At 45.9% G+C, this 27,048-nt stretch overlaps 1 protein-coding gene across 1 annotated transcript; it reads right to left on the bottom strand.

The window, feature by feature from the left end:
- Positions 1–16,654: 16,654 nt before the first annotated feature.
- On the bottom strand, positions 16,655–18,897 carry LOC307246048 (zinc finger protein 503-like). Its single transcript, XM_080021837.1, has 2 exons — positions 18,587–18,897; positions 16,655–18,222 (listed from the first exon to the last, which is right to left on the bottom strand). Exons 1-2 carry the CDS (start codon positions 18,836–18,838, stop codon positions 16,816–16,818), a joined length of 1,659 nt encoding a protein of 552 aa, XP_079877963.1. The 5' UTR covers positions 18,839–18,897; the 3' UTR covers positions 16,655–16,815.
- Between the last annotated feature and the right edge of the window lie 8,151 nt (positions 18,898–27,048).

Consider the following 27,048-nt stretch of genomic DNA (forward strand, 5'->3'; position numbering starts at 1 on the left):
TCCACGGTCTGAAGGCGTGGCGCCTCCGCGTGCCGGGCGAGCCTGCAGGCCTCGTCTGTCTGTCTGTCTGTCTCTCTGATGTCTCTCTCTCATTCCAATTCACTCTTTTGGCGAGCATTCTTACGTTGCCAAAGCAGAACAAGACATAATTATGTTGCACAACATATCGGGAAAATACATTCAGACAATAATAAAATTAATAAATAGATGAATCTCTCTCTCTCTCTCTCTCTCTTTCCACCCCTTCCTATTTGGCTACCAGCTCAGTGTTTCCCTAGTTTACTCAGTTAATCCCGTCTTAAGCGGCCACTTACGCCGCCCGGCGCCGGGGCCAAACAAAAGGGGGAGTCCCGTCCCGCTCCTCTAATGGTCCCCTCGGGGTCCCTCAGCCACTCTCGCTCTCTCTCTCCCTCTCTCTCTCTCTCTCTCTATCTCTATCTATTGATTCGTCGTCGCCCAATTTCCCTGTGACTCATGCGGCGGCTTAATTCCCGTCACGGCCGCACCGTCGGAGCCTTATCGCGGGGAACAATGGGCTTCTTGTCGATGGAGGTTCTAAAATACGAGCGTGGGGTCTGTGTCGCTGTGAACGCAACCTCATGACTCGGAATTTCTCTAGTCCTCTCGGTGACCCCTGCGTTCCCGTAGGCCCTGCTCCAAAATATAAATTAGAAAGCGGGGGGGGGACCTTCATTCTGGAATAATCGCAAAACCGGATCTCGCTCGTTTTCGTACAGAAGGGAGCTCTGGCAAGTTAGGCTACGGCCCCTGAGCCGATAAAACTGTCAGCGTGATATTTTCTATCGCAGAGATGACGCCCGCCCCTCCGCCCGCCAGCGAGCCGATATCACTTCCTTTCAATTACATGTTTCTCTTCGTTTAGACATAGAAGCTGTAAATTTTCTGTCGTGCCGAGGCTCCGTCTCTGAACTGCTGTTGAAACCGCCATAAACCACACACCTAGTCAGAGATAAGGATTTACAGTTATTTAACGTCCTCCGTGCCCCTTAAATCAGCGATAAGAGAATTAGGTGAAGGCTGTGGGTTCTTTGTCCTCTGGTTATTGATTTTTATTTTTTATTTTTTTGTTCTTTGGAGAAGGACCATTGCAATGTTTTTTTATTGATGATCCTATTTGTTTCGAGCTTATAGTGGTCAGGGGGGATAAAATCATTGACCCGCGTAGGTTGTTTAATATATTTCGGGTGGACATTGTGAATTTGTGAGTTTGTCAAATAACTCAGCTTTTTACATAGAAAAAATAAATGCACATACTGCTTGAATCACAGTCATATGTGCAATTGATATACTGTTTTGTGGAACAATTATCTACTTTATCTTTCTGCTATCTATCTACTTTGTACTAAAGGGTCTATGTAAAACACATTTTACTCTAAGGTTAAATGGGACAGGCGTTGAGTATTGCTGTTCTGGAGTCCAGGTTGAAGACCTGTGCTTTAGGCCTACAGTGGATCTGTTAAATGAGAGAATCCAGACTGTCCAGAGCGTTTTGAGTATTAGTATTTAATTTGAATGCAGCCAATAATGCAGTCGCGTTCCGACCGGAGATCCTCTTCCTCTCAGCGTCAAAATGTCCTAGTTTAAACAAAAGTGTGTGTGTGTGTGTGTGTGTGTGTGTGTGTGTGTGTGTGTGTGTGTGTGTGTGTGTGGCGCAGCGGAAGTTAGTCATTCATTTCAGCATGAGGACACTTTTCATGCCGCCGAGACAGCAAAGCCGCAGCCGCTCACATTTAATGATTCCGTTGCCGTTTAGCTTAAGTTCACGACCCCGGGGCGCCGATAAATGTCAAGCGCAACAATGTGCCGCTAACTAGACATGCCACCGCCGGCCAATCGTCTCGTTATTGACTAGGAAAGCATAAGGCCCCGTAATGTGACTTCAAATGCTACACGAGAGTGTCCCTGTCCGGGTGCGGCGGCGGGGTCGCTCGCCCAGTGGACGTTCCCTCTCTCGCGCTGTTCGTTTGGCCCGGAGCGACGCCGTCAGATCCCACTCCGAACTATAAATGTCACTGGCATTTCTCTCATTATGTGTCAATACCTTCATTAGCGAGTATCAGGCGGGCGGCGGGAGGGATCCTTTTCGCTGTGGAAATGCTGCATCAGTACATATGTGTTTCATATGGTCACGGAGGCTCAGCCACTTTGTTCTCCTGCGGGAAGATATTCCACCAAACAGGATAAAGAATGAGGTTTTGTTGAAGTATAAATCATCCGATAACAACTGTGAAAATAGGTTGCCATTCATCTCATTTATGAGTTTGATAGTGGGCATAATGAATAACTAGCCTTGGCATCAGAGCTCAATTAACCCGTGTTATTATATGGCCCTGTGGAAAACTCAGTTATTTCTGAATAATGGCCTCTGCCTGTTAATAATGGCCGTTGTCACAGGAAACGACTGGATTCACGCCCCTCGTTTTGACTCCGCCTTCGTACCAATTTAAACACTCGCTAGTGGCGCCATCTGGTGACGCTACATAGGAACTACAGTGGAAGACTCGACGAGGTGAATGTGGATATGTGCAATTTCACATTGATAACTGCACTATGTTGTTGTGGACTAATTTGCCTTAGCGGAAGCTCTTGGACCACGCATTTCAAATTTATATTCCGTCTCAATGTTTTCTTTTATTTAGCAAGTAGCTGTTAAATACACATTGGATACCTCGCGCATAGAGTTGGGGGTTATTTTGCGAGGCCGTACATTATCCCCTACTTAATAATGTGATGGGACGCGGACTTAAATGACTGAGGTGAATGTTATCAAGAAATAAACGTGGTCCGATGAATACATAGATAAGCGTTCCTTTTTAAATTCACAGTAAGCATCTTCCCCTCACTGTGCTAAGGCTCATGTGAATGGATTGGGATTCCAGGCTTGGCTTCCAGTTTAGAGATGGTTGTGTCGCGGGGTGGCGTGGTTCTCTCTGTCTTGCTGCCATATATCCATCACTGAAAGGGGTAAAGCTGGTACTTTCACCTCTACTTCAGCTGTTTCTTGAGGACAGACCTCCCACTCAGTTTTCTCACAGGCTGCTGCAGAGAGTGGGCTAAACAGGTGGCAGAACGCTCTTCACCTCCGCCCTCCCATGCAAAAAGAACTTTGTCCAAGGACATAGGAATATAAAAGATGGTTCTGGTTATCCTGGCCCTGCTCATGTCATTTTGCCTCAACCAAAAACAAACTGCTTATTCCATTACCAGTTTGTTGCATCTCGGCAAATTTATGGATCTCAAGCGGCGCGGGGAATTATTACATTTTAATCCAGATTTCTTTTTATTTATTTATTTATTTTACCTCCAAAATCTTTTGGCTCATCTTTAAAACACACGGCGCTCCATGAAATATACAGAACAAATCCGTCAGAGATCCTCAAGAGCTTTGACTGGCCAAGGCCATTTTAAAATGTATTTTTATTTCTTTTTTTCAAGCAAGTACTGTGTTTTTATTGTTATTGGTTTAATCCTTTGCTTATCTTAGCTGACTTGAGGGCCACTCAGTTTGTTTCTCAGTGTGTTCATGCAAAACCGGTTTCAGAAATGACCACACCGTCATTGACCCCATGAATGAATTCCCTTATTAGTTCTCCCCGAGAACAAAAGGACCGAACAGTGGAGGCCAAAAGCCATATCAATAAAGGCAACCGGTAATTCTTTACAAATTTACAACCGTCAAAACGGCGGTGGCCTGGGACCCTCCCAGGGGCACGTTGGGCAACTCTGTTCTAGACTCCCATTCTGAATTCTACTCATTAATCAACAATATTGCTGTGCATGTTCATGCATTACACACAAAAAGTAAAACCTGCTTCTTTAATCATTTCTCTGGGAAGCATAAAAGTGTATTTATGGCCACGGCGGGAAGGTATAAAAGAGCATTGGCAAACATGAAAATCAAGTTGTCTCGCGGGTGCCGTGGAGCGGCGCTACGCTCTGTTAAATCACAGATGGAAAGAGCAAAGTCTAATGGCCGTGCAGTGTGTGTGTGCGGGGACGCCGCCGGGCCGAGGGTTCTGCCTCTCCACGCCCTCTCTCTTGGAAGCCGTTAGCGGAGTCAATGTTTTGTCCCCGCCTGAACGCGGCACTTTGTAAGGTCCATAATGAGCTTACTCGCTCTTCCTCGGCGCGTCGCCGTGACGTTTTGGATTTACCGTTAATACACAGCTCGGTAAATATAATACCCGCGGCCCCGGATTTAAGATTGCGTTTGGGCCCTGAGCTGATGTGGGATTGATTTCCTTTACGGATGTATGAATCACGGCGGTCATTACTAAGCTGGACTCTTTCATTAAAATGAGCTATATCATTCACTTGAATGGAGGGGCCTTTTGGGAGCCCTCCACTAAGAATATACATCCTTGGGGGGGAAAAAAAAAAAAAAAAAAAAAGCCACTCCGAAAACATGCCTGGGTAAAGTATTACTTAATTTATCCCGCTAATGGTGAACATCGATCCTCCGCGAGGGGAAAATAGGCAACAACACATCCTTGGAGCCCATGTTGTCAAGCGTTTAATAATTTAGATGTAGTTGGTGGGATAATAAATACACTGATGAAAGGGAAGCGGATCGGCTTGATAAATGGAGAAGTGTGGCCACGCACTTATCTGAGCGAGTAATAATCAGTGCTGAGAATTTCATTCATACGAATTCAACGGCGGCGAACCCCCCCCCCCCCCCCTTCGCAATTAACGCCGCTGCACCTTGATATTTGACAAGAAGTGCTCTCTGAAACACTTTGAATTGGCAGCCGGATAACGTATAACTCGTCCGGATATCCTTTCGGCGAATAAAACCCGAATATCTGTCTCTCGTCGCGCGGCACCGGCGCTATTGACTTTTGAAAATAGAAAGGCATTACTGTAGATAACGGCCATTTTGAATCCTCATTATTCACCGGTAATCTAGGGACACAGAGGATGTATATTAAGAGCGCTGTTCCCAGTGAGTCGTTAAAGGAGAAATAAAAGGCAAAATAAATCCAGTCTAGAAAGAATGCCTGTGATTAATCTTGTTGGCTACCAGTGTCTGCGTGCCGAGCAGTTTTATGTAGTCATCTGTGATAATCCATTCCCTCTGAATAATTCAAAATAATAATTCATGTCAGAGGTGCTGAGTTTAGAAGATACTGTTCTAAAGGGCTATTCCGTTTTTTTAAACCCGGCAAACTTGTAATACATACCAAAATAAATTGTAGAATGTCGTGCAGAATCACTGTAGTGCTGTCAAATTGTTTTTTAGCCTGTTTACTATGCCTTGTCCCTGCTTTTCCCTTTTATTTTCGGGTCCTGGAAAATTTGAACAATATGGATGGCATGAAACCTTCCTTAGCAGTATCTCCAGGCCCTGGTGACGACAAACATAACACATATTTGCCTAAGTTTGACAATTTTGACATAGTTTCCATTTGTCGTTTCCATTTGAAAAAGCCAGTGCCATTGCAAACAAAAACAAAATATATAATTCTCAATCTAAATTGAGCAACTTCAACAAAAATATCTATTACCGTGCTTCTCAGTGGGACCAGGAGTTAATTTTACACTAGGGTTCCCACCGTATTGTTCAAATTGTCCAAACCACGCGAATACTGAAATTGTTACATTTAAAATATATTTTTTACAATTTTCAATATAAAAAAAATAAATAATAATAAATCAAAATGTGAGCGATCGTCAGGAAAACGGTCGTGGTTTGTGTAACATTTGTGCGCTGACTAGCAAACGGGCTCAAACTCAATTTATTGTCCTTTCATTTACATGAAAGGCTAAATTAGGATGTATTGCACCCTTGATTATATCCAGACATTTTACCCCCAGTATCGAGCAACATGAGCCCAAACGGCGGCGGGTGATTTAAGATCTTCCATTGTGCAGCACGACACAGGGGAGGATCACATGCGATCACATGCCTGAAGTGGCTCCAACAGCCCCGGCTTCCACACCTTCGGGGAGTTGACAAGTCGTCCGGAGAACCGACAAAGGAATGCCGGGAGCCCAGAATTAGCCTCGCTCCTCACTCCCTGATCCCCCCCCGCCGCCGACGCTCTTTATTTTGCAGCGAGCTTCTCGGAGAGATTTTCCTCGTGGATTGTTTAGTCAGTACCACCTGGCCAGAGATTGATGCATGTAAGAAGAAGAAGAATCTTTATTCATCACACTACAACACATGCATATATACACACACACACGCATGCACATGCTTTTTGCGGTGAAATGTGGCCTCTGCATTTAACCCATCCTGGTTGTCCTTCCTCCGGGGGGGGCAGCCAGGAGCAGTGGGCAGCATTCGTCGACGCGCCCGGGGACCTGGTACCAAGTGTCCATCGCTGGTCAGACGATGATGTGTGCATGTTTTTTTGGGGGGGGGGGTCCTTACTGACGTGAGGTGGAGGAAACCCCATGTGAGCACGGGGAGAACATGCAAACTCCACACAGAAAGGCTCCTATTTGGGAGATAACCCGCCGGAGCACGGTGCCAACAGTGCCCCAGGCGGGAATCGAACCCAGGACCTTCTTGCTGAGTCACTGATGACTTGCGTTGAAATGACTAATGAGAGTGATGATGTGGTAATACTTTCGCCCACGGAAGGGACACCACCTGGCATGTCCCTCGGTCCTTCCATAAACGCCTAGTCGAGAAAGAGCCTTTAACTCACTTTCAAATTCCCTCGGTCCTTGATCATAGCGGAGCGATTGTATGACCGTAAGGTTTAAGCACTTGAGATGATATGATAATACACAGCTGGTACCCATTTCTTCGTCCGGCGCGGGCCGGCCTGTTTCCGTGTCACATTAGCACTTGGGTGTCTGTATATTTAGTAATGAGGGCTTTGAGTGGTTCTCACCGCTGTCCCCCCGGGGTGAGTGGGGGGGGGGGGTGAACTTTTTATTTTAGAAGGTCAGGGCTGAAACCGTGAACCCCCTCTCGGGTATCCCGCCGAGCACAAGTCACGCCACCTGACGACACGGGTTCCGCGGGGGGAGTTTTCGACTGTCACAATAAATCAGCGGCGGAGAGGATACAGTGCAATCGCGGCGGGATCCGGTTTCGCACGCCCTCCGCGGCCGTGCCCGCCTGCAACCGTGCACATGCGGCGGCGGCGTTCTGACGGTTGACTCAAGTGGAACGGGCGGTGCGGGAGATAATACTCGTCTACTGCGCCGCCACGCGTTCAAGCTGCCCTTGCTTCTGTGTCGGAGGGAATGAAGGGAGCGACTCGAGCATAGAAGGCCCCCTTTTATACTTCCACATGTTCGCCTTTTAACTTCTCTTCTGAGGCGTCGACGACACTCGGCGACATTTTAACGGCGTTCGGTTGAAGGATTTTAGCATACCACCGAATCTGGCCCCCTCTTCAAAGGAAATGGAATTGAAAAGGGCCTCCGAGTGGTGGGGGTGATGCCGAGCTTGCGTGTGCCTTTTTTTTTTTTTTTTGTTTCTTGCCTTTCATAAGGATGAATAACATTCGCTTTTTGTTTAAAGAGTTAACCCGTAACGCGATGTGGTTCCCTCATTCTTGAAACTGTTTTAATATCTGCCTCCACTACTGGCCGTCGCGTCGCAGACACTCCCGCTTTGGCGGCGCATTGTCTTTTGATATGGGGGGGGGGGCATAAAAGGCAGCATTTGACGGATGACAACTCGGGGCTCGTCTCTTTGTTGTGGGACGCGGGGACTGAGCGCGTGCGAGATGGAAAGAGAAGACCCGGCGCGAACGGCCGATGTCATCGACATCTCGCGCCGACGGCGAGGCCCTCGGCCCCCGGGGCTTTGATCCCCGCGCGCGACGGCGAGGCAAACGCGGCGCGACCCCGCTTCTGCTTCAGCAGAGTAGGAGATGGGGCGGCGGGGGGGGGACAAAAACCGTGCTCCTGAAGATTTCCCTCCTCGATAAAAGTATGGCTGTATAAGCGGTGGGTAAGAAACTCCTCCTTTTTTAGCCCGCGCCTGTTTTGAATTATACCCGCATGTAAAACATGATTTGTTGAGGGACGAGACGGATCGTGCTGTTGGCCTATGATCTGGCCCAGTAAATATCGAGCGCTCCGAGGGGGGAGCCAGCCCGTCCTGTGCGCATGGGTCTGGCGCTCCCCGCGGACCCTTCAACATCTGCCGAAGAATTTACTAGTTAATATATTAGCTGTGAGAACGGGGCAGGTGTTTTCAGCCGGAGGGCCAGGGAACATCAGAAACAGATTGTCTTCCAGTTGTTGCAATTGAATTACAATGAGTCACCATCAGCCCTTTCCCATAAAACGGAACACAAATAGTCGTAGCTCGAGGGGCAAGTGGCAGTTTTACACAGGCTTACTTCATTTTGCCTGACGTTGACAAGGGATTACAGCTATTTCGAGGGATCCCTTTTGGGATCATTTGAATAACACGGATATTCAAATACATGGGCAATAGCCAGTAGTTGGTAACATTTCAAACTGAAATGTTGGACTCCAGAGTACATTAAGGCTTGGCACTTGTACTTACCTGCGTGGGCGGAACGCAGACTACAACCGCACTTCAGTTTTTGGTGACGGTTGAAAATGAGTAATGTGCTGCCTGTCATGGCCCAAGGATAAGCCCGAGTCGAGCTAGCATTTGAAGCATATCAAACGATATCTCAAAATGACCCCTGTCATATCCTTCAACGATGCGGACGCTGGGATATTTCATTTTTTCCCCCTCTTTTGTGTGTGTGTGTGTGTGTGTGTGTGTGTGTCTCTCTCTCTCTCTCATGCAAGCTTGGCTTCATATTAAATGCAGCAATCTTAAGCCATCTGGTTTTCATTTCCTGTGAGGTTCAAGATGGTAGGAGCTTTATAAAAAGGAGGCTCGTTTGAACTGGGGGGCTAATGTGGCCAGGATGGAATCTGTCACTCAGTCTATTGCATGTTGATGACTAAGGGCAGTTTCAGCTGTAAGCAGTCCGTGATTTATGGACGCCAAGTGAACTCTTGTAAGCAACTAAGAGCGCAGAGCGGCAACCGGGGCCCTTTTTGGCTACAGCTCGCCTGCATTTTCTTTTTCTATTCATGCCAAAGTATTTCACACGGCAATTAGCTCTGTCCTCATTTAGGCCTGCAGTCCCACGGGGTTAGGAAAGCCATTCATCATCCTCCAGGCTTGGAACTGTGCAGCTCCGTCTCAGGTATTTTTTTTTTTTTTTTTTTTTTGAACAGTCATTGGCCTGGCACAGGCTCGCTCATTCTGCTTCCCCTGATTAGTAGAAGATGTGTTCTTCATCTCTCTGTCATTTGAGTTTCTTTTTTTTTTCTTTTTTTTTTCCCCCCCTAACAGGTGCGAAGGCAAAAGGGAAATATAATTTAGTGTTCGTCATTTGTCATGAGGTAACTGCGTAGTGGGAGTAAACAGAGTGTTGACAACACGCGACGAAGGCTCCCACTGTAAGTCGACTATTTGAGATTTTAAAGTCTGAGTCTAACACTGCTAAGCAAGTGAAGAAAGAAAAGTTGTGGATGTTTTTTTTGTTTTGTTTTTTTCCTGACCTCAGTAATAACTGTGTATCATAAGAAGCAGAAATTGTGCGGCGTTTCTAATATTGGACGTGACATTCTGCGCATGGTAACACAAACAGAAGTGGAAGACATGGAACCTCATTAGGTTGCATTTGGGAGCTATTCGTGTTTATTGTAGATCTACGCCTTTAATTACACGCCAGAAGTGTTTGGCTCCGCTGGAAGTATTTATATAGCTTTTAAATAGGGGCATTGCTAATGCGCATGTTTATAGAGTGTTGCAGGGATGACGTCTTTTTGGAGGCCAACCCGGAAGTCAGCATCGCCCTGGTTTCCTTGACCGAAAGCCAATACGATTTTTCCATTGGATTTGAGATTTTGGCGGAAAATAAGCTCTGTGGTAAGAAAAAGTTTGATACCTTAATGTTTTGTTCGGCAAGATAACCTTTACAGATGAACACCACTTTTATGGTTTCTGAAGCGTAAATGCAATCGTGAGGAAGTAAAAAGCTGACGTTATACAGGAACTACACCATGGTCGCGTGACTTGAACGTCAGCCGCACAAAGCTTCCAACTTGGAATTTGATTTTGCGCGCTTACCGCTTCCACAAAAGGAAGAAGTTTGACTTTGAATAGTTTGCAAGAGCGCGAGTATAAACACAACTAGACGCTGTGAAGGCGGATTGCACTGCTGCCTCACAGCAAGAAGGTCCTGGGTTCGATTCCCGCCTGGGGCGCTGTTGGCACCGTGCTCCGGCGGGTTATCTCCCAAATAGGAGCCTTTCTGTGTGGAGTTTGCATGTTCTCCCCGTGCTCACATGGGGTTTCCTCCACCTAACGTCAGTAAGGACCCCCCCCCCCCCCAAAAGAAAACATGCACACATCATCGTCTGACCAGCGATGGACACTCGGTACCAGGTCCTCGGGGCGCGTCCACGAACGCTGCCCACTGCTCCTGGCTGCCGCCCCGGAGGAAGGACAAGCAGGTTGGGGGAAAAATGCAGAGGCCACATTAAACAGGCCACCACCCAAAAAGCATGTGCGTGTATGTATGTACGTGTGTGTGTGTGTGTGTGTGTGTGTGTGTGTGTGTGTGTGTGTGTGTGTGTGTGTGTGTGTGTGTGTGTGTGTGTGTGTGTGTGTGTGTGTGTGTGTGTGTGTGTGTGTGTGTGTATATATGCGCATGTGTAGTAGTGCGGTCATGTGACAAATAAAGATTCTTAATTTATTGTCCCAGACAACCTCTGGCGACAACCTCTGTCGTCCCTTTTTTGCCACTAAGCAACCACCTTTTTTAAGTTGCGTAAAAGCTTCAAAATTCTCGAGTGGGGTATCTACTGACGCATTTTATGTCGTTGTGCAAAACGGGAAAATCGTTTCAGCTTGTGTTAACCACAGACCTTATTTCAGGCATCGAACCAAAAACCCATTCCAAAAAAAACCCCCGTCGACTTCGGGACGAGGAGTGGGGAAATCGGAAGTGCGAAAACGCTCACTCATTTCGGGGTTTTAGAACTCATTCCTGCAGCCCTCGCTATACAGGCAGGGCCATAACCATATGCGGGAGACATTATCTTTTCTTCTCAACCATCACATCGACAAAGCCGGCCTGGAAAAATAATTGAACTGTAATCTGTACTTTTTTCTATTTGCAGATCCACAGAGGCCAATTACGCTTCCAAAAAGCTTTCCAAACCATTCCATATCTATCATGCGTTAAAGCAGTCCATGCCCCCGTCAGTCACTAATAATGTCTATACTGGTCAGAATGAAGGAATTACACTGAGCTCTTTGGTGTTTCCCCCGCCCCTCGATGGGAGTCGCGGTGCGTTGCGGGCCGAGGGGTTACCCCGAGCATCAGAAGGGACTAATTGTCAAGGTTACGTCTCCGTGGATGATTGATGTGTGGCCGGGCTGTTTTTTGTCAGCCTGTCAGGTGGCTGGAATGTTTAATGTTCTCATTATTGGTTGCTCTGTTGTGTATATTTCTCTGTCAGCGGCTGCTAAGCCAACTGAACTGCCAGAGCACTTCAAAGGCCTGCGGGTCATCCATCTTCCCGCTGACGCCCCGAATGTTCAACCTCAGCTGAGTGCTGGTGATTTGTTATGACTTGAGAGCCAGCTGACAGACAGGTCTCCTGTGAAAAAAAAAAAAAACAACAAAAAAACAAAAAAGACGTGGACCCATTCCGCTTTTGTTGTGCGCTGAAAGCATCACTGCTCCTGTGGCAGGGGGCGGACTTCCATTGGTCGGATGGCACCCGAAAATTGTGTCATACCGCTAATTCGCTGACTGGATGACTTGGTAGTGTTTCTAAATCATTAGTTCCCTTTTTGTGGAGCGATTTTTCTCCGCGGCAGCTCTTAAATTAGGCATATTGTGTCACTCTGAAGGGCGTTATTTAGCGATAATGACCGGCTGGCGGCACATTATCCCTTACCAAACATATTGATTATAGGCGCAGGGATTAGTATATTATGTGATGACACTGAGCAGCGAGCATCATGGGAGGAAATCTCCAAAGAGAGCTTCCAACGGCGTCCTTGCAAATGAAAGGAGAAGGGAGGCTTGACAGTAAAAACAAGAAGGAGAGAAATGAAATCGAAGTCTCAATTCTTTTCCCAGGCCCCGGCAAGATTGATTGTTTTCTGTCGATCTAATTTTGGATCATGAAAAAATACTCCATTTGTCCTGAAGAAAAATGATGTGCCACATTGCTGCAGATGGGATTTTCTTTTTTTTTTTTTTTTTAAGCGGAAAAAGATTAAAGAGAAATTCAGCTCCTCAGACCTAATCACGAGCCGTAGATTACTCTGTCGATTTAACCAGATGGCATCCTCGATTCCACAGCCCCCCTTGTAAATTAATGAAAAGCAGTTTGTTATACTTGACTTGGGCCTAAATAAGTTGAAAGTCCTCACCATCACCTGTAATGGTGTGCCAGCTGGTATCATGCATGTTGTACAACCCTTGTATCCGAATTGCGTTTTTGGTCTTGTATTATTGTGGGGGTGGAGGGAGGGTTGATTCTGATTCTCCACCATTTTTCATCATCGTTATGGGCCTGGTGTGAATATTTCCTTTTTAACACCCAGATGGCGTACAAAGTTGTGCCCAAAGCTAAATTTCTCCCGTAGGTCAAGGCTATATTTCTGGCACTGAAACGGTCACATTCTGCAAACCACACAAGTTCAGTAGTAACTTGATTGAGCTCTTCCGTCAACACGAGTGCAGCCACCTCAATATGTTAACAAATATTATAATGTAATTATAGAAAATGGGACACTAACCCTTATAAGACAGGGAATGGTTGGGGAATATCTGATCAATACTACTACTAGCTTGTGTGGCCTTTCTAGGTGGCGTTATTTGTCGGTGTCACAAGGTTTTCTAGCTCTTCCTGCACTGTTGGCTTAACAAAAAAGGAATAACTGGTCACCGGCTGCCATTGTCTCATATAATTCTATTTTAAAGACCTGCAGAAAACTCAGAGAGCAAAGAACACATGTTGGCCAGCCCCACTTCCCATAAACTCCCTACATGACTACGCCGGGCCTTATTTTAAACAAATGTCAGGGGAACATTGGCCGCGCTCCCCAGCCGGAGAGTGCACCGCCATTATGCCATACATTTAAATACTGTTAAATTAAAGGCTGTTTACTGTTCCTGGAGACCATTCATCTTACTCAACGCTGGTCCTGCTTTTTTGCAAATTTGTCAGTAAGAGCTTCCACATGCCACGGCTGTGAGCGGGGCAGGAGTCGGGGTTATCGGAGGAGGTTTTCATAGTGTGTCTTCACTCAGTCTGCAGTTAATTAGCCACCTCCACACAATAAGGCCATAAGTCATTAATCACCCGGCCCCCACCGGTAGTCAGCTCGCTGTGAGCAACACGTTCGGAGACCAAAAAAAAAAAAAAGTTTGACGGACTTCAAAATGGCCTCTTGTCAGTGGTGTGTAAATTATGGGGCATGTTGAGCGTTGACAGACAAGGGCGCACTGTTTAATGTACCGTTGTTTTTTTTTTTTTTCTTTCTGCCCCCTCAGCTTTTTTGTGGTGCAAATCCCCTCTTTCTCTAGTTCCCGTGTTGTTGCGTAAATACTTTTTTGGAAGTGCAAAACGCACATTTGAATGTTTTTTGTTTTTTGTGTTTTTTGCAGTGCTGTGTGTTTGCTAGTTCAAGCCAAACCAAACTTTCTGCACTCCGGAGAGGGAGAGGACTACACGCGCTTCACGACGCCCTGTTATCTAGAAAAACTGCTTTAACTTTGTACTCGTGAGGTTTACTCGGCTTGTCTCGGGGAGGAAGTGATGGAGTGATGATAAATTCCGGCCTTGTTTGGAGAGGAACGGCCATTCTCCAGTGAAAATAAACTGTTGGGGGCGGGGGTGTTCGTCTCCACATGATGGAAGACACACTTCTCAGTTGTTTGGGCATGCGAAAGGTCATCTATTTTTCTTTAGAATCTGTAAACACCCATCCGACAGCCGTTTCCAGAGAACATAAGCACCCGAGCGGCGGTTTATTAGAAATCCGCCAGCAGTTTATGCAACCACTGGGAAGCGCCCGATTGGATCATCTACGCAGCTGACAAAACGGTGTTAAAATTCATTGTGCAATTATTCTAACCGTATAGGATTTTTGAAAGCTATTTGACGTGTTTTGTCATGAAAGTATAAACCAATTAACCGAGCCGGCCGCCCGACGATAAATCAATCTGTGTGGATTTTTTTTGGGTGCAACGTCAGTGTTCACCTTGGAGCGGGGTGGGTGATGTCCTCGCAGACAGGGAAACACATGGCCCGCAGCTGGACGTATTGACGGGCTACTCCATTTTTTTTCGTTTTTTTGTTTTTTTTTTATGTCGAGGGTCTGTCTGGGGCAAGTTTCCTACTTTCCTGATCTACTTCCTTCAGACTAACGGCCAGAAACCTTCTCCGTGCTGGAAGTTCAAAGCGGAACAGGTGCAGGGTCCCGGGGATTCGAAGACACAAACGCCAAGCGATCTGTCATGTCCTATCGGCAGTTCAAAACATGTGGAAAAGGGATCCTCTCGTGCTCTCGTGAGATTGATAGGCCGTAACCCCAATGTTAAGATAGGAGGTGAAGTCACTGGGTCCACCGAGGGAGGCAATGCGATGAGCAGATTTGGCGACCAAAGAACTGCCGAGCACGGCCCAGGTCCGTAACTAAGCTGAAACGAATGGGACGGAGAATATTTTAACCTACCTGTCTGAAGTCGACAGCTGCCTTTCTATCATCCAAGACTGTACGTCCTTTCCTTTTCCAAAACATGCTGTTTTATTTTTATAAATATATGTATTTTTAATCCTATACACTAACAGTTGAGATCAGTGGCGTCGGTTTAGTTTCAACGTTAGGGGAGGGCACATCAAGCAGAGGGTCTTGGGGGGTCCTCCGTCAGGAAGAGTGTCGAACACTTGATTTCCTGCATTCTGCTGAATTTTTTTTTGCATCCATCCAATCTTTTCTGCATCCATTTACGGTGGAAATGTTTATTTATCTAATTTCACATTTTTATTGGGAACAAATGCACATGTTATAAATATTTAGGGCGGGGTGTATCCCCTGTCCCCCTCCCGCTCACTCCAAAATCTACGCCTTTTTGAGGTTACAGTTAAAAATCACTCATTAGATGAGTTAATAGGATATGTCGTGCTCTATTGTCACCCTTTAAAAAAAACAGTGCAAACTAATTTGCCGATCCTCTGATTTATTCAGATTCAAGTTGCACAGCTATTTATAATAAAATAAAAAAGCAGGCATCACATAAGCTGTTCCCCAGCCAGCCTCATGGCTCAGTGGTTGCAGTGGTGAATTGTAGGCTAGAGGCTTTGTTTCCATCTCTCATGGAGCTATGATTAAGACTCATTTACACCATGGAGAAGGGGGGATTTGATGAATGACATTTGACCATTAATGATGGTGATTTTATTGCTGGAGTATTGCATGATTTACTGTGAATGGATAATGACGTTGGCTTGATTTAGCTGATTTGTTTTAAGGGGCTGATTAAATTGTTAGCCCTCGTTTTATTTCATGCTCTGCGCTCCACGGCTTCATTACAGCAATCTCGAAAGCTGTGGAAATGCCCAACATCAGGTGTCATCATAAATCATTATTTAGCACTCGTGCCGTTTATGTCAGTCGCCTATATTTCTCTGATAATGAAATGATAATCGATGATCTCGGCATAACAGAAATAAAAGAAAATAATTCCATAAAAATTCTTCTTTGGTGCAACACAAGGAAACCTTGTAAAGTTGGCATTTTAAAACACTGGGATCACACACACACACACACACACACACACATTCTCTCCCTCTTTCTTAACTGAGTAAGCTTTACTCTAAATTAATTATAGGATAATTTTGATTAAGGTGCCTTAATGGCTATTGTAGGCATTTATATAAATGATATGTCTAGGTGAATATTCAATGTTATAAATATATTTAAACTAACTTTCTACTCCAGTCTGTTGTTAATAATTGCGGAATGATCATCAGATCTTAACAAACACCAAAAGTTCCCATATTAAAGTCGAAACATGTCAATATTTTGTGATAATGGCCTATAACTTTTATACATATTTTCTAGTGCAGGATGCTTAAAATTGATTGGAATAGCCATCAAAAATCCAACTATCAAATTCCCATTCGTAAGTTTAAAGTCCAGAACCAAAACAAGAAACCAAGTCACAAAAAATAGCACATCGTTTTTGGAACACGTTAGGCCTTTTCCCGTCCTACACGGTGAGTAATATTACACCCGTGGCTGCGTTCACTACTGAAGTATAGTTCACTGTAGAATGTGTAATAACTGTTTACAACTCAGTCTAAAAATAAATAGTAAATCATTAAGTAGAACACAAGGGACATGTATAGTCTAAATCAGTAACTAATCAACAACTCTGAAGTCTAATATAATTCGCCATCTAAATTATAATTGAAATCAAATGTGTGTGCAACAGCGATTTAATTTAACAGCTAATATCTCATGTATTTGGGGGTAAAGGAAATTTCTCGAAATGTCAGCGGGCCCTGCAATTCATGGGGGAGAAAAAACACAAAACATAAATTACATGTTAAAAAAAATTCAAGGTCGAGGCTTTTTGAAAGTTATATTATAATTATTTTTTATTTTTAAATCACGCTTGGAGCTATCGCAAATAAATACACTTGAGCCCACACGGATCCCGCCCTGCATGTAGTCCAATATAAAAACCCATTAGGCCTAAATCTCCTTGTTTTATTTGTTTTTTTTTAATTATAAATGCATGTATCATTATTTATTAGTCTCTACTGGTATCCTAACGCGGACGCTGTGGCCAGTCTCTGTCCGTACAAGGCGTACGGGGAATAGTAGGCTGTGGCCGCGGGCACCGGCACCGGCCCGCCGGCCCCGGGGGGCAGCGGGCTTTTGGAGTACGGGTGGTAGCGGCTGCCCAGGCCGAGCGGGTGGTGCGGACCCCTGAGGGCCAGCGCGCCGGGGCTGCTACCCTGGGGCCCGCCGGGGGGCATGTGCACGTGGCAGGCCATGGCGGCGGCCGCGGCTGCCGCGGCGGCGTTGGCCAGCGAGGACGAGCCCGGGTAGCCCGACACCAGCTTGTCGGCCCCGGCGAAGGCCGTGTGAGTCCGCAGGTGGCCGAGCAGCTCCTCGGAGGACGAGAAGCGCTTGTCGCACGGCCCGTTCGCCGACACCCAGTTGCAGACGTGCGGCAGCGGGTCGTTGGGCAGCACGAAGCCGTACGGGTACAGCGGGTGCGAGGCGAAGGAAGGCGAGGAGTGCACGCCGTGCAGCGGGTGCGTGGGGTACATGAGCTGGTATCCGGATTTTAAAGCCGCGGAAGAGTCGTGCGCGCAGTTGGCGCTGGAAGCGCCGGACAGGTGGGTGGCGCAGTGGTAGCTGAGGCAGTAAGGGTCCCTGCACAAGCTGGCCGACATGAGAGACGGCGGGGAGGCTCCAGATAAAGGACTGGACCCGGCTTTACTGCAAAACTGCGCGCCCAGGAGCTGCGCCGAGCCGGGTTTGGTGGGGTCCAGGGTCATTCCGTGGGGGAGGAAAGGTTGCGGGTAGCCCGCGTACGCACCGGCTAAACTCCCCGGGTAGGACATCCCGGCCGGCGGTAAGGGGAACACCGTGTGGCCGGGCTTGTAGGGGGAAACCGGTGCCACCAGCCCGGACCCCAGCACCGAGGTCGACGAGGCCACGGATGAAGCCAAAGAGTCCGACGTCACCGTCTTGGATCCAGATGTGCTCTCCGGCTGCTGGCCGATATCCGAGTTATTCCCGTTTATCCTATGGCTACCGTTACTCTCCGGACTGGTTTTATTGCTTTCGGACTCCTTCTTGTCCTCCTTCTCCCCCGTTTTGCTCTCCGCCGGTAGTGGAGAGATTGAGGTGCAGGAGCTGGGGCTGCCTGTCCTTGGGGTGAACGGCTGGCAGGTGGCGCTCGGCACTCGGATAAAACTAGATTTGTCCCCACCGCCGGACGAGTCCTTCTTCTCCGACTTGGAGTAGGGCTTGAAGCTGGATTTGTCCTCGGCCCCGATGTCGCTCATTTTCAGCGGCCCCGACTTGGCCTCCTTGTCGCTCGACCCATTCGCGCTCGCGTTGGACAGTTTGGACGAGGGCGGAGGGTCCGGTTTCCCGATCTGGGAGCAGGTCTGTGCCAGGAGGGCCAGCGGACTTTTTTTGGCGTCCAGCTGTAAAATAAAAAAACAAAACAAGCGAAACGACACGCAATTAAATTAAATTCCTCTAAAATATGAACAATGCTGTACTTTAAATGCACATATAACCCATGTTTTTTGGCGTGCGCGCAAAGCTTTTTACGCATTACGCGCAGTAACGCATTGCGCATGGAGTTGTATCAAGGTGCAGTTGAAAATAACTCAACGACTGCGATGGAGAAAGCAAACAAATAAGACGGATGGAAGTAAGTGTGTGTGTGTGTGTGTGTGTGTGTGTGTATGTATATATATATATATATATATATATATATATATATATATATATATATATAGCATATAGCAGACAGATTTTATCCCAAATAGTTGCTCCTCTTACCTCTATGGGGCTGATGGGGGTGGACGGTAGAGGTTGCAGGTATTCCGGGTGTAGAATGTGTCCCGCCCGTGCGGTGAGCATTTTCAAAATTTTAACGGGAAGACGCTTCGCCTGTCGCGAAGGGTCAGCGGGAGAAACGGAGTGGACGAAAAGCCTGTGCGCGCTCCCTGTCCCCTTCCTGCCCGCAGAGCCGCTCTCCCACGCCGGATTGGTGCTGTTTCTCGGGAAAGAGACCGTGGGCGCTGCGATCATGACCCAATTCTCGTGGAAATCGTCGGGAAACGCATGTGTGGTCGCGCTGTGTAGAATAAATTCACACACTCCCCCCCCCCCCCCCTCCCTCCCTCCCTCCCAAAAAAAAAAAAAGGAAGGAAAGAACAGTCAGTCAAAGATGAATGAGATTTGTAAAATCCTCTTTTGTTGTTTTGTTGTTTTTTTTTTTATAAAAGGCGAAGGTCGGAGGAAAATCCGCGCGTCTCGCTGCAGCGTGCGTGTGGCTTCATCCTCGGCGCGTCGGCGTGAGAGTGGGGCGGCGGGTCCGGGCGCTCGCCGGGAAAACACTCCCCTCGGCGGCCGCGTCGCTCCGCGGCGTCGGAGCCTCGCGCCGCCCTCCAATCACAGGAGACCCCCGGGGTCAGGTGACCGGGGGGGGGGGGGGGGGGTGTCGGTCAGCGGCGCGTCACGTCGCCTGCGCGGAAGGGCGCGCGTTTCAGACGCGCCTTGGTTTCGTGGTGTTTTTTGTTTTGTACGTGCGCGTCCACGTACGTGGACTTAAGTGCTTAAGTTTTGACCGTGTTTCTGCTTCCTTTTTTTTTTTTTTTTTTTTTTTTTTTTTGTTTCCTTTTTCTGGAATATAATTTTTCTTTATATCTATTTATATAATGTGTGTGTTTATATAATATATTTATAACATAAAATATTCGCCTCGACACCTATAAATGCCTACAAACACCATTAAAGCACCTTAATCAAAATGATCCTATAATTTATTATGCATTGTACGTATGTTAGTACGTGTGTGTGATCTTCTATGTTATTTGACATTCATACAGTTCCAATATGTTGACACGCCGGTTTTTCCGCTACTTTAAAGGTGCAGCGTGTAGAATGTAGTGGCATCTGTCGGCGAGCTTGCAGACCGCAACCAGCTGAACCGCCATGGGGACCCCTTCCCATGGCGGTTCAGCTGGTTGCAACAGGGCGCGGAAGAGACGGTGGCCGCGGAACTCACAAAAAAAACAAAAAAACGCAAGAGGCCCTCTCTAGAGCCAGTGTTTGGTTTGTCCGTTCTGGGCTACTGTAGAAGTAACATGACCGTGCAACATGGTGGCCTCCGTGGAGCGTACCCGCTCCGCTCTATGTTGACGAAAACAGCTCATTCCAAGGTAACGCCAACACAATTCTTATTTTCATGGGATAATACACTAATTAAAACATACTTATGAATGTAATTTTCCATTTCTGCCAAGACCGTACCGTTAATTCTACACACTGCCCCTTAACACTGTTTTATAAACATATATATATTATTATTTTTTTATAATTTTTTTTTTAAAGATGGAGATGTCACCGGAGCCAGACAAGGGTCAGACAAAGGTTTTCCCTCATCCCTAGGTTCATCCAAATGGCGCAAAATCTACAATAAACAAACACATTCTATGCGGCCCCATAAAAGTAGGGTAAATAAAAAGTGGTTTGTGTGCTCTAAGTAACAATGAAATACAAGACAAACCAAAAAAGAATAACAATAAAACAACAAAAATAAAGAATAGACACTAGGGACTTCATAAATTTGACTTGACATATATTTGAATCAGCGCATGTAATATATTCTTGAAGGAAAGTGACAATCCATTGGCACATACTGCAAAAGAAATGAGTCCCTCCATATATTTAAATGTATTTTTTTCATATATTACATTATATTATTATATATATAGTTTTGTTCTGTATTGACCCCCTCCACCTTACAAATAATGTGACTGTGCTGTATTTCCACAGCTAGTTAAGCTTCCACACAAACCCATTTACTTATTAATGGCTATTTTTTGAGCCGTCAGATGAGATGAGTAGGAACTCGGGACTCCTCCATGGTTAATGGCCTACTCAGGGCTCCATTCATGGGCTGATATTTGTCGGCAGATGGTTGGAGGGAATGTGCATGTTCCACATTTTCAGTAACTTATTCCCCCCTTCAATCACACGGTCTGTCATCTGTCAGTTCCGTCCCGCACGCCACTTATCTGTCAGCTGTCCGCATATTTTCCACAGGCCAACTCCTGTAAGTGAAATGCGGAGAGAAGGAGGAAGGCATGTCTCATATCTCTGACTGAAATGAAGGATTCTGCCATGGGTTTCTCCTCGGCCTGATAGAAACCTCAACTTCCAAGTGATTGACATCAAAGCACATTGGACTGGAATTAAATTCCAACAGACATCAATTTAATCCTCATTCGTCTGCATGTGAAATCAAACCCCGCGCCGTGTCCTTTCTCCCGCAAGACCGAATCTAAGCGCAACTTTAAACAGCCATTACTCCGAATGTGTCCATTCCCGCAGCCACTCATCTTATTACTCAATAGTCTCTTAAATGTTCTGCTGACCAGGCACAAGCTCTACATATGCAAGTGTTTTTTGATTGATAACAGGAGGGCTGTTTTCGGCAACGGCTGTCAAGCACTGACACAGAGTTTGAGTTATTAGGGCAGAGAAGGGCGACCATAAATTTTGAGCGTCAGGCAAAAACTCCTTTATTGTCTACGTGATGGATAGCCTATTGCACCAGACACCAAATACTCTGCATTATCCTTAAATGGGTGCACATTTTTTGCGTCGTCATATTTCATTACATTTAAATAGAAACGTTTGAAATCTGGCCGATAATTCACACCACGACACGTTTATGAATTACCAGTTACATGAAAATGGTTATTATTTACAGCAGCCCAGTCCTCGTGCTGTACAAATGGCATCTTTCACAGGTTTGCAGCTGAATTTTTTATTTAACTTTTCATTTTACAATTTTTTTTGAATCCTAATATAAACATGACTTTATTTTCCCCTGTTATACTAATTCAGATATATGTAGATGGGTATATTTCCCACCATTTTCTGGATAGCATTAGTTTTTTACATTGCACAGCAGGATTACATTTTTTTTTTTTTTTATGATTTATTTTAACTTTAAAATACTCCAGATCACCCACTTTATCATCTGAAAGGGAGAACCTTTGTGTGCGTGTCTGAAAATGTATTATTGTATGTCTTTTTTTTTCCCCGAGAGATTTGGATGTAGCGGCCAGCGGTGAAATTAGTTCCCAGCGCAAAGATTTAAAGAGTTATGGTTTAAGACAAACACAAAAATCCATATAATTTATTCCAACAAAATGCGAGGATTCCAAATACCCGAGGAGGATTGCAAGAAAGTGATCCGATCGATGAGCTTGGCATGGCTACGCGGAACAAATGGAACGAGAAATTCCCTCGACGTGACATGAAAATTCCCCCGGTGGCAGCGAGCGCGGGGGCATGCCACTTCAGCGGCGAGACGGGCCGACGTGATCTGACAGGTAAAAAGGGGAGACGATGGTTAGAAGGTGCTATTGTTTCATACCTCTTTCTTGACCTGTCAGCTCCCAGCACAAAGGCCCAAATTGAGGGCCTGCTTGTCACATGAAAACAGTCTTAAAAGGCAGTTAGCGAGCGTGCGGCGGCGATGGCTCCTGTTTAATTGATTTGCCTTTCGCCGAGGCCTGTCACATTAATAATGGTTAAGTATGGACCCGTCGCATCACCCGGAGAGCCGCTCCCATCGAGAAATTAACAGCTTTAATGAACTGGTGTCTATGGCGCCGTAATTGCATGATTATCCCAGGTAATGCGGTTTCATTTTTTATTTTTTTTTAATGTTGGATGTGCTATTTATTTTCGTATTAGGTGTCATTTAGTGTGCAGCTTAATGGAGAAAGATAGGCTTCTGGTCCAGTACCCAGCTGCTTTTCATTGTGTACACATTTAACTACACTATGATTATATTACCGTATTAATATACAAGTTTCCACGGCTAAACACAGCTTTCTTCATATTGGCTCCTTATGAATCATTATATTACCAGAATGAAACAGAAAGCCGTACTGTCAAGTAAATGGTGTCGAGTGAATGAGGCTCGAGATTGTCCCCTGCATTATTTCGCGGGATCCCTTAAAAGGGTAAGTATAAGAAATCTCCCCGATACGTCTGCGTGACTGACAGTTTGAAATTGTACCAATAGTCTCGATAGCGCGGTAATGCACCTTGCATGTAGACGGCTTCTAAACGTAGGAAATTAGACTCTGACATGAGTGTTGCCTTTCAGCGGAAAAATGACAAGAATCCAGACTTTCTTTCTTTTGAACCCAGAAAGGGGGAGTGGGGGGAGAATCCTCGAAGCTGTCATCGAAGAAGAGGTTGGAAGAACCTGTCAGGAAGTATTACAGATATTATGCATTTAGGACGGGACATTTCAGATACTTAGAAGTCATACCCATTTCCCATGACTTACATCCTGGGTATTTTTTTGCCACTCCAATACCGTAGCACTGACATCATTTGGAGGAGGGGAAAAAAAAAAAAACAACCCTCAACTCTGCTGGAGAGGCTGACGTGAAATACTTACACTCGCGTCGCCGGAAGTCAGACGAGGGAAAAGCGCGGCATGACTGAAAGAGTTTGAGAAGTTGAGGTGCAGCCAAGATGGTGTCTGTGAAGGCTCTTTTTCACTTTGTCTCCTCAATTAGTTAAAGCTGGTGGCGAGAAGGGAGTAAAACCCCCGTAGAGATTATTCTGTCGTCCATTTGCCACCAGCTAGGTGCGCTTCCTGGCAGGTTGCAGTCATGCTGTAGCGTGCTGTTAACTTCATCTGCTCCCCCGGCGAACACTGGAACGAGGCAGCGGCGGGCGCGTCGGGCGAGCGATGCAGCCTGACAGCTGCCACATTACCGCCCTCACAAGTTTGTGGAAACTTCCGGAAGCCTCTTAAAAGACCTATCTCCTTGTCTAATAGGGTTGTGTTGGGAGGAGGGGAGTTCGGAAGTCAACGGAACCCGTTTCTCCTTTGATAATGTCCAGGCGTGGCATACTATTAAGGGTTAGGCTTCTCTCCGGCCGTCCGTTTGAATACCATTAAAGGCGAGTGCCGTATACAGGTTCATTTGGAAATGTAACGTTCAGTATATCAATTAAGTCCAATCATCGTTTTACGTCGTTTAACAATGCAATAACATAAACAAAGAAATCATGTACAGTGTCCCAATTATCTCAAGTCACACAATGTAGGAGTCCGGAATGTTAAAGTAACATTTAAAGCATAACCACGTGCTGCGTTCCTTCGACGCCTTCCCCAGATTTAATTTATGGAGCTTAATCCGGGGTTTAAAAAAAAAATATATATAAAAATTGCGCAGGTAGCATGTCATGACATGGGAAGGACTGCGCAGGTTGGCATGAGCGTCTGTGATGGGCAGATTATTCAGATTTAAGTAGTCCTCAAGAATGATCTTGTCACATTTCACAGCCAGGATTAGGGATGAACGGGAGGAGCGCCTCAGTCAGGAATTAGCGTCACGCAGTCGGCTGGAGACGGGCGTGCAAGGTATTCACGCCGACAGGCTTGGACACTTGCTGCTCTATTTCTCTTCTTAGCGATCCGATACCGGGCTTGATGCTTATTCCCGGGGTCCCGGTTCGGATTTAAAAAGCCAATACGCGTTTGTCTGCGTTCCGCCTCGTGCGAAGTTAGGGCGTATTTTGACCTTTTATTTATTTTTCCCTCTAAAGATCAGGCTGGAATGACGGCGGTTCTGCACGGAGGCGATAGCGTTGTTCGACGCATGACGCCGGATCACTTGTACGACCTTGCCCTTACCAGCGGGCGAGTTCCGGTCCAGGCCTTGCGCCTTGCGACAGAGCGAGACACGACGGACAAAGTTGAGGAGCCCCGCCCCCCCGACCGGAGTGACAAATGAATTCAGACTTCATAAGACCTGCCAGTGTTGTCAGTTGTTATCCATATCTAAAGCACATTACGGTGCCGGCGTGCAGTGCGTAGCCTACTCATCTGTCGGCTCGCATTCATCACCCGCTCGTCTGTTTCTTTAAAGTCACAAGTGTCGGCGCGAAGACGAGTCTTAATTGACAACTGAGTGGCACGGACGTGGACCGCTGCCTTTATTTTGGTGCCAAGAAGCGTTGTGTTATTCTGATGAGCTATTATTGGCAGGAGCCAGCAGGAAGTAGCGTCTGCCTGGAAATGGGAAGTGACAACAGGCAGAGAGGAGCTTGTCATTGTCTCCAGGCAAGTTCACTCAGCTGCCCCGCGACTCAGGAACAGCCTCTTGCAGCGTTATTGATAAGACTCCTCTTCACAAGAGGTGGGGGTGAATTTCGGTTTGATTATGTAACGTTTCGGCTGAAATCATTTCGACGTTTGCCATCCCTCCTTTGCACAGCTGAAACAATCTGGCGTGGTTTCAAAGAACTTAATATGCTTTCGGGCAAATTAGATTAATTAAACGCTGAATGCTGTCACAGGCTTCAGGCCTCCTAATGCAGCGCATTTTTTTTTTTTCACAAGGTTGGCTCCTAATTTGCGGCAATAAATCTCAGTGTGTTATCCGTCAACTCTCGCTGGAAGATTAATTCTGTTGTACGGCGTTTCGGAGCGTTGGAGGTAAATAATGTGACTGCGGCAAGACTGTACTGCTGAAATGCCTCCTGAATGGCGGTCATGCCTACGTCATGCCATTGCCGGTCAATCTGAGGACGGGACATCTGGCGTTCTGGCGATCTAACTGCAAATCAATGAGGCATCTGTAACACTGCCGCTCAATACGTCCCATTCATACTCGCTGTGTTCTCCTATTGCATTAATTCAGCTGCAGTTCAGCGAAAAGAAACAGCTCCCAGTTCAACACGGCTTAAAATACATTGATCAGAAGCACAAGACGACCCCGGACGTTGACGTATTGCTGCAGTTTTTTTTTTCCCTCTCCCCCCACTGGTCCAAGACACTGGCCAGCCCTTCAGAAATACAAGGAGAGTGTTTGGTGCACTGTTGCCTGGTTTATGGGACCATTATCGCTTTTTATTGTGTATCCCCCGGACTAATGGCTTTCCAGAGCTGCGGTGATTTACGGCTTGTCTGCTTTGTGGCCGTTCATTAGAAACCGGGTCGACGTCCACATCCGGTCGGCTGTCTAAGCTGACGGTTCAAAATAAGGAAGTCGTGTCTTATACATTTTTGCTCTAGAAAGACATGTATGTGCTTTGTTATTTGATCATGGGTTGCTTTATTCGTATTTTAAGGACAAATATTAAATTGATCCCATAATGATTGCGTTATAACCTTGTTATTAGCAACAGAACGTTTGTAGTCTATATGTTGATATTAGTCTGGAAGGTGCTTCATGCAGTTTTTAATGGGCACTTTAAAAGGCTGTTCATATTTCAGAATGAGAATCTCTTTATTTTGCAAAGCACATCTTCATATCCAAGGAATTGTCTTGGTAAGGGTTGGTGCATTGTTGTACAGACAGATGAGTAGCATCAAAAAGCTCAGCAGTCTAAAAAAAACAAAGTAAAAACACAAAATAGACATTTATACACATTAGGGCTGCAGGACTACATTTGAAATTCAAATATAATTTGAATAAAAAAATAAAAACTATTCTAATGCTGAAATTGCCATTCGATTGTATATTGTATATTTTTTAAAATAAATAATTGATTATAAATGTTTTGGCTAACGTTAGCGAATCAATCCACATGTGATGAGCAATAAAGTTCTATAAAAGTTCATCCAGTTTGTTGCACAGTGACTGCACATTCGAGAGAAATATTCCCGGTTACGGTGTGCGAAGCCCGTGTCGGTGGAGAGGCACGAGCGCGAGTCAATGAAATACATCTAGAGTTTTTATTTGCTTGTTTTGAGAAAAGATCGCTCTGATCCGAGCTGCAGAATTGTGCGTAACCCCCCCCCCCCGCCCAGTACTACATTTGTGCATTCTAATTTTTAAAATATTTGAATATTAAAAATAAAGCATCTGCAACCATTTACAACATCCTGGATCTCTGGAAAAAGGTTATCATTATAGTCTTTATTTTCAGCTTTTAATCTGGGTTGGCTTTGTGGCTATCCATTCTTATTTTTGCTGAAATATTTTATAGGGTTCTTGCAAATTCCAAGCCATAAATGGATGGCAACTAATTGTTGTTTTTCTTTTTACATTTCCTTTCCTCTTCAAATAATGGGATGATTTCAAATTTGTTCTTGGCCTTTCCACTCAGCCACGTCCGATCGATATTGACGTTCTGAATGCTTATGTTGTTCTGACGGCGAAGTTCGGACCCATTAGAGTTGAGTAGGAGTTGGAGATGAAAAAGGAAAGTACAAAGGTTAAATTCGGAGCTACCTGCGCTGTGTGTCA

Source organism: Zeus faber (genome assembly GCF_960531495.2).
Source record: "Zeus faber genome assembly, chromosome: 20".
Lineage (NCBI taxonomy): Eukaryota > Metazoa > Chordata > Actinopteri > Zeiformes > Zeidae > Zeus > Zeus faber.

Bases quoted from the DNA above. Each gene is read 5' to 3' on its own strand.
- LOC307246048 (XM_080021837.1), bottom strand. From the start codon at position 18,838: ATGATCGCAGCGCCCACGGTCTCTTTCCCGAGAAACAGCACCAATCCG. The intron at 18,223-18,586 runs GTAAGAGGAGCA...TTTATTTTACAG, and splicing joins CCCCCATCAGCCCCATAGAG to CTGGACGCCAAAAAAAGTCC.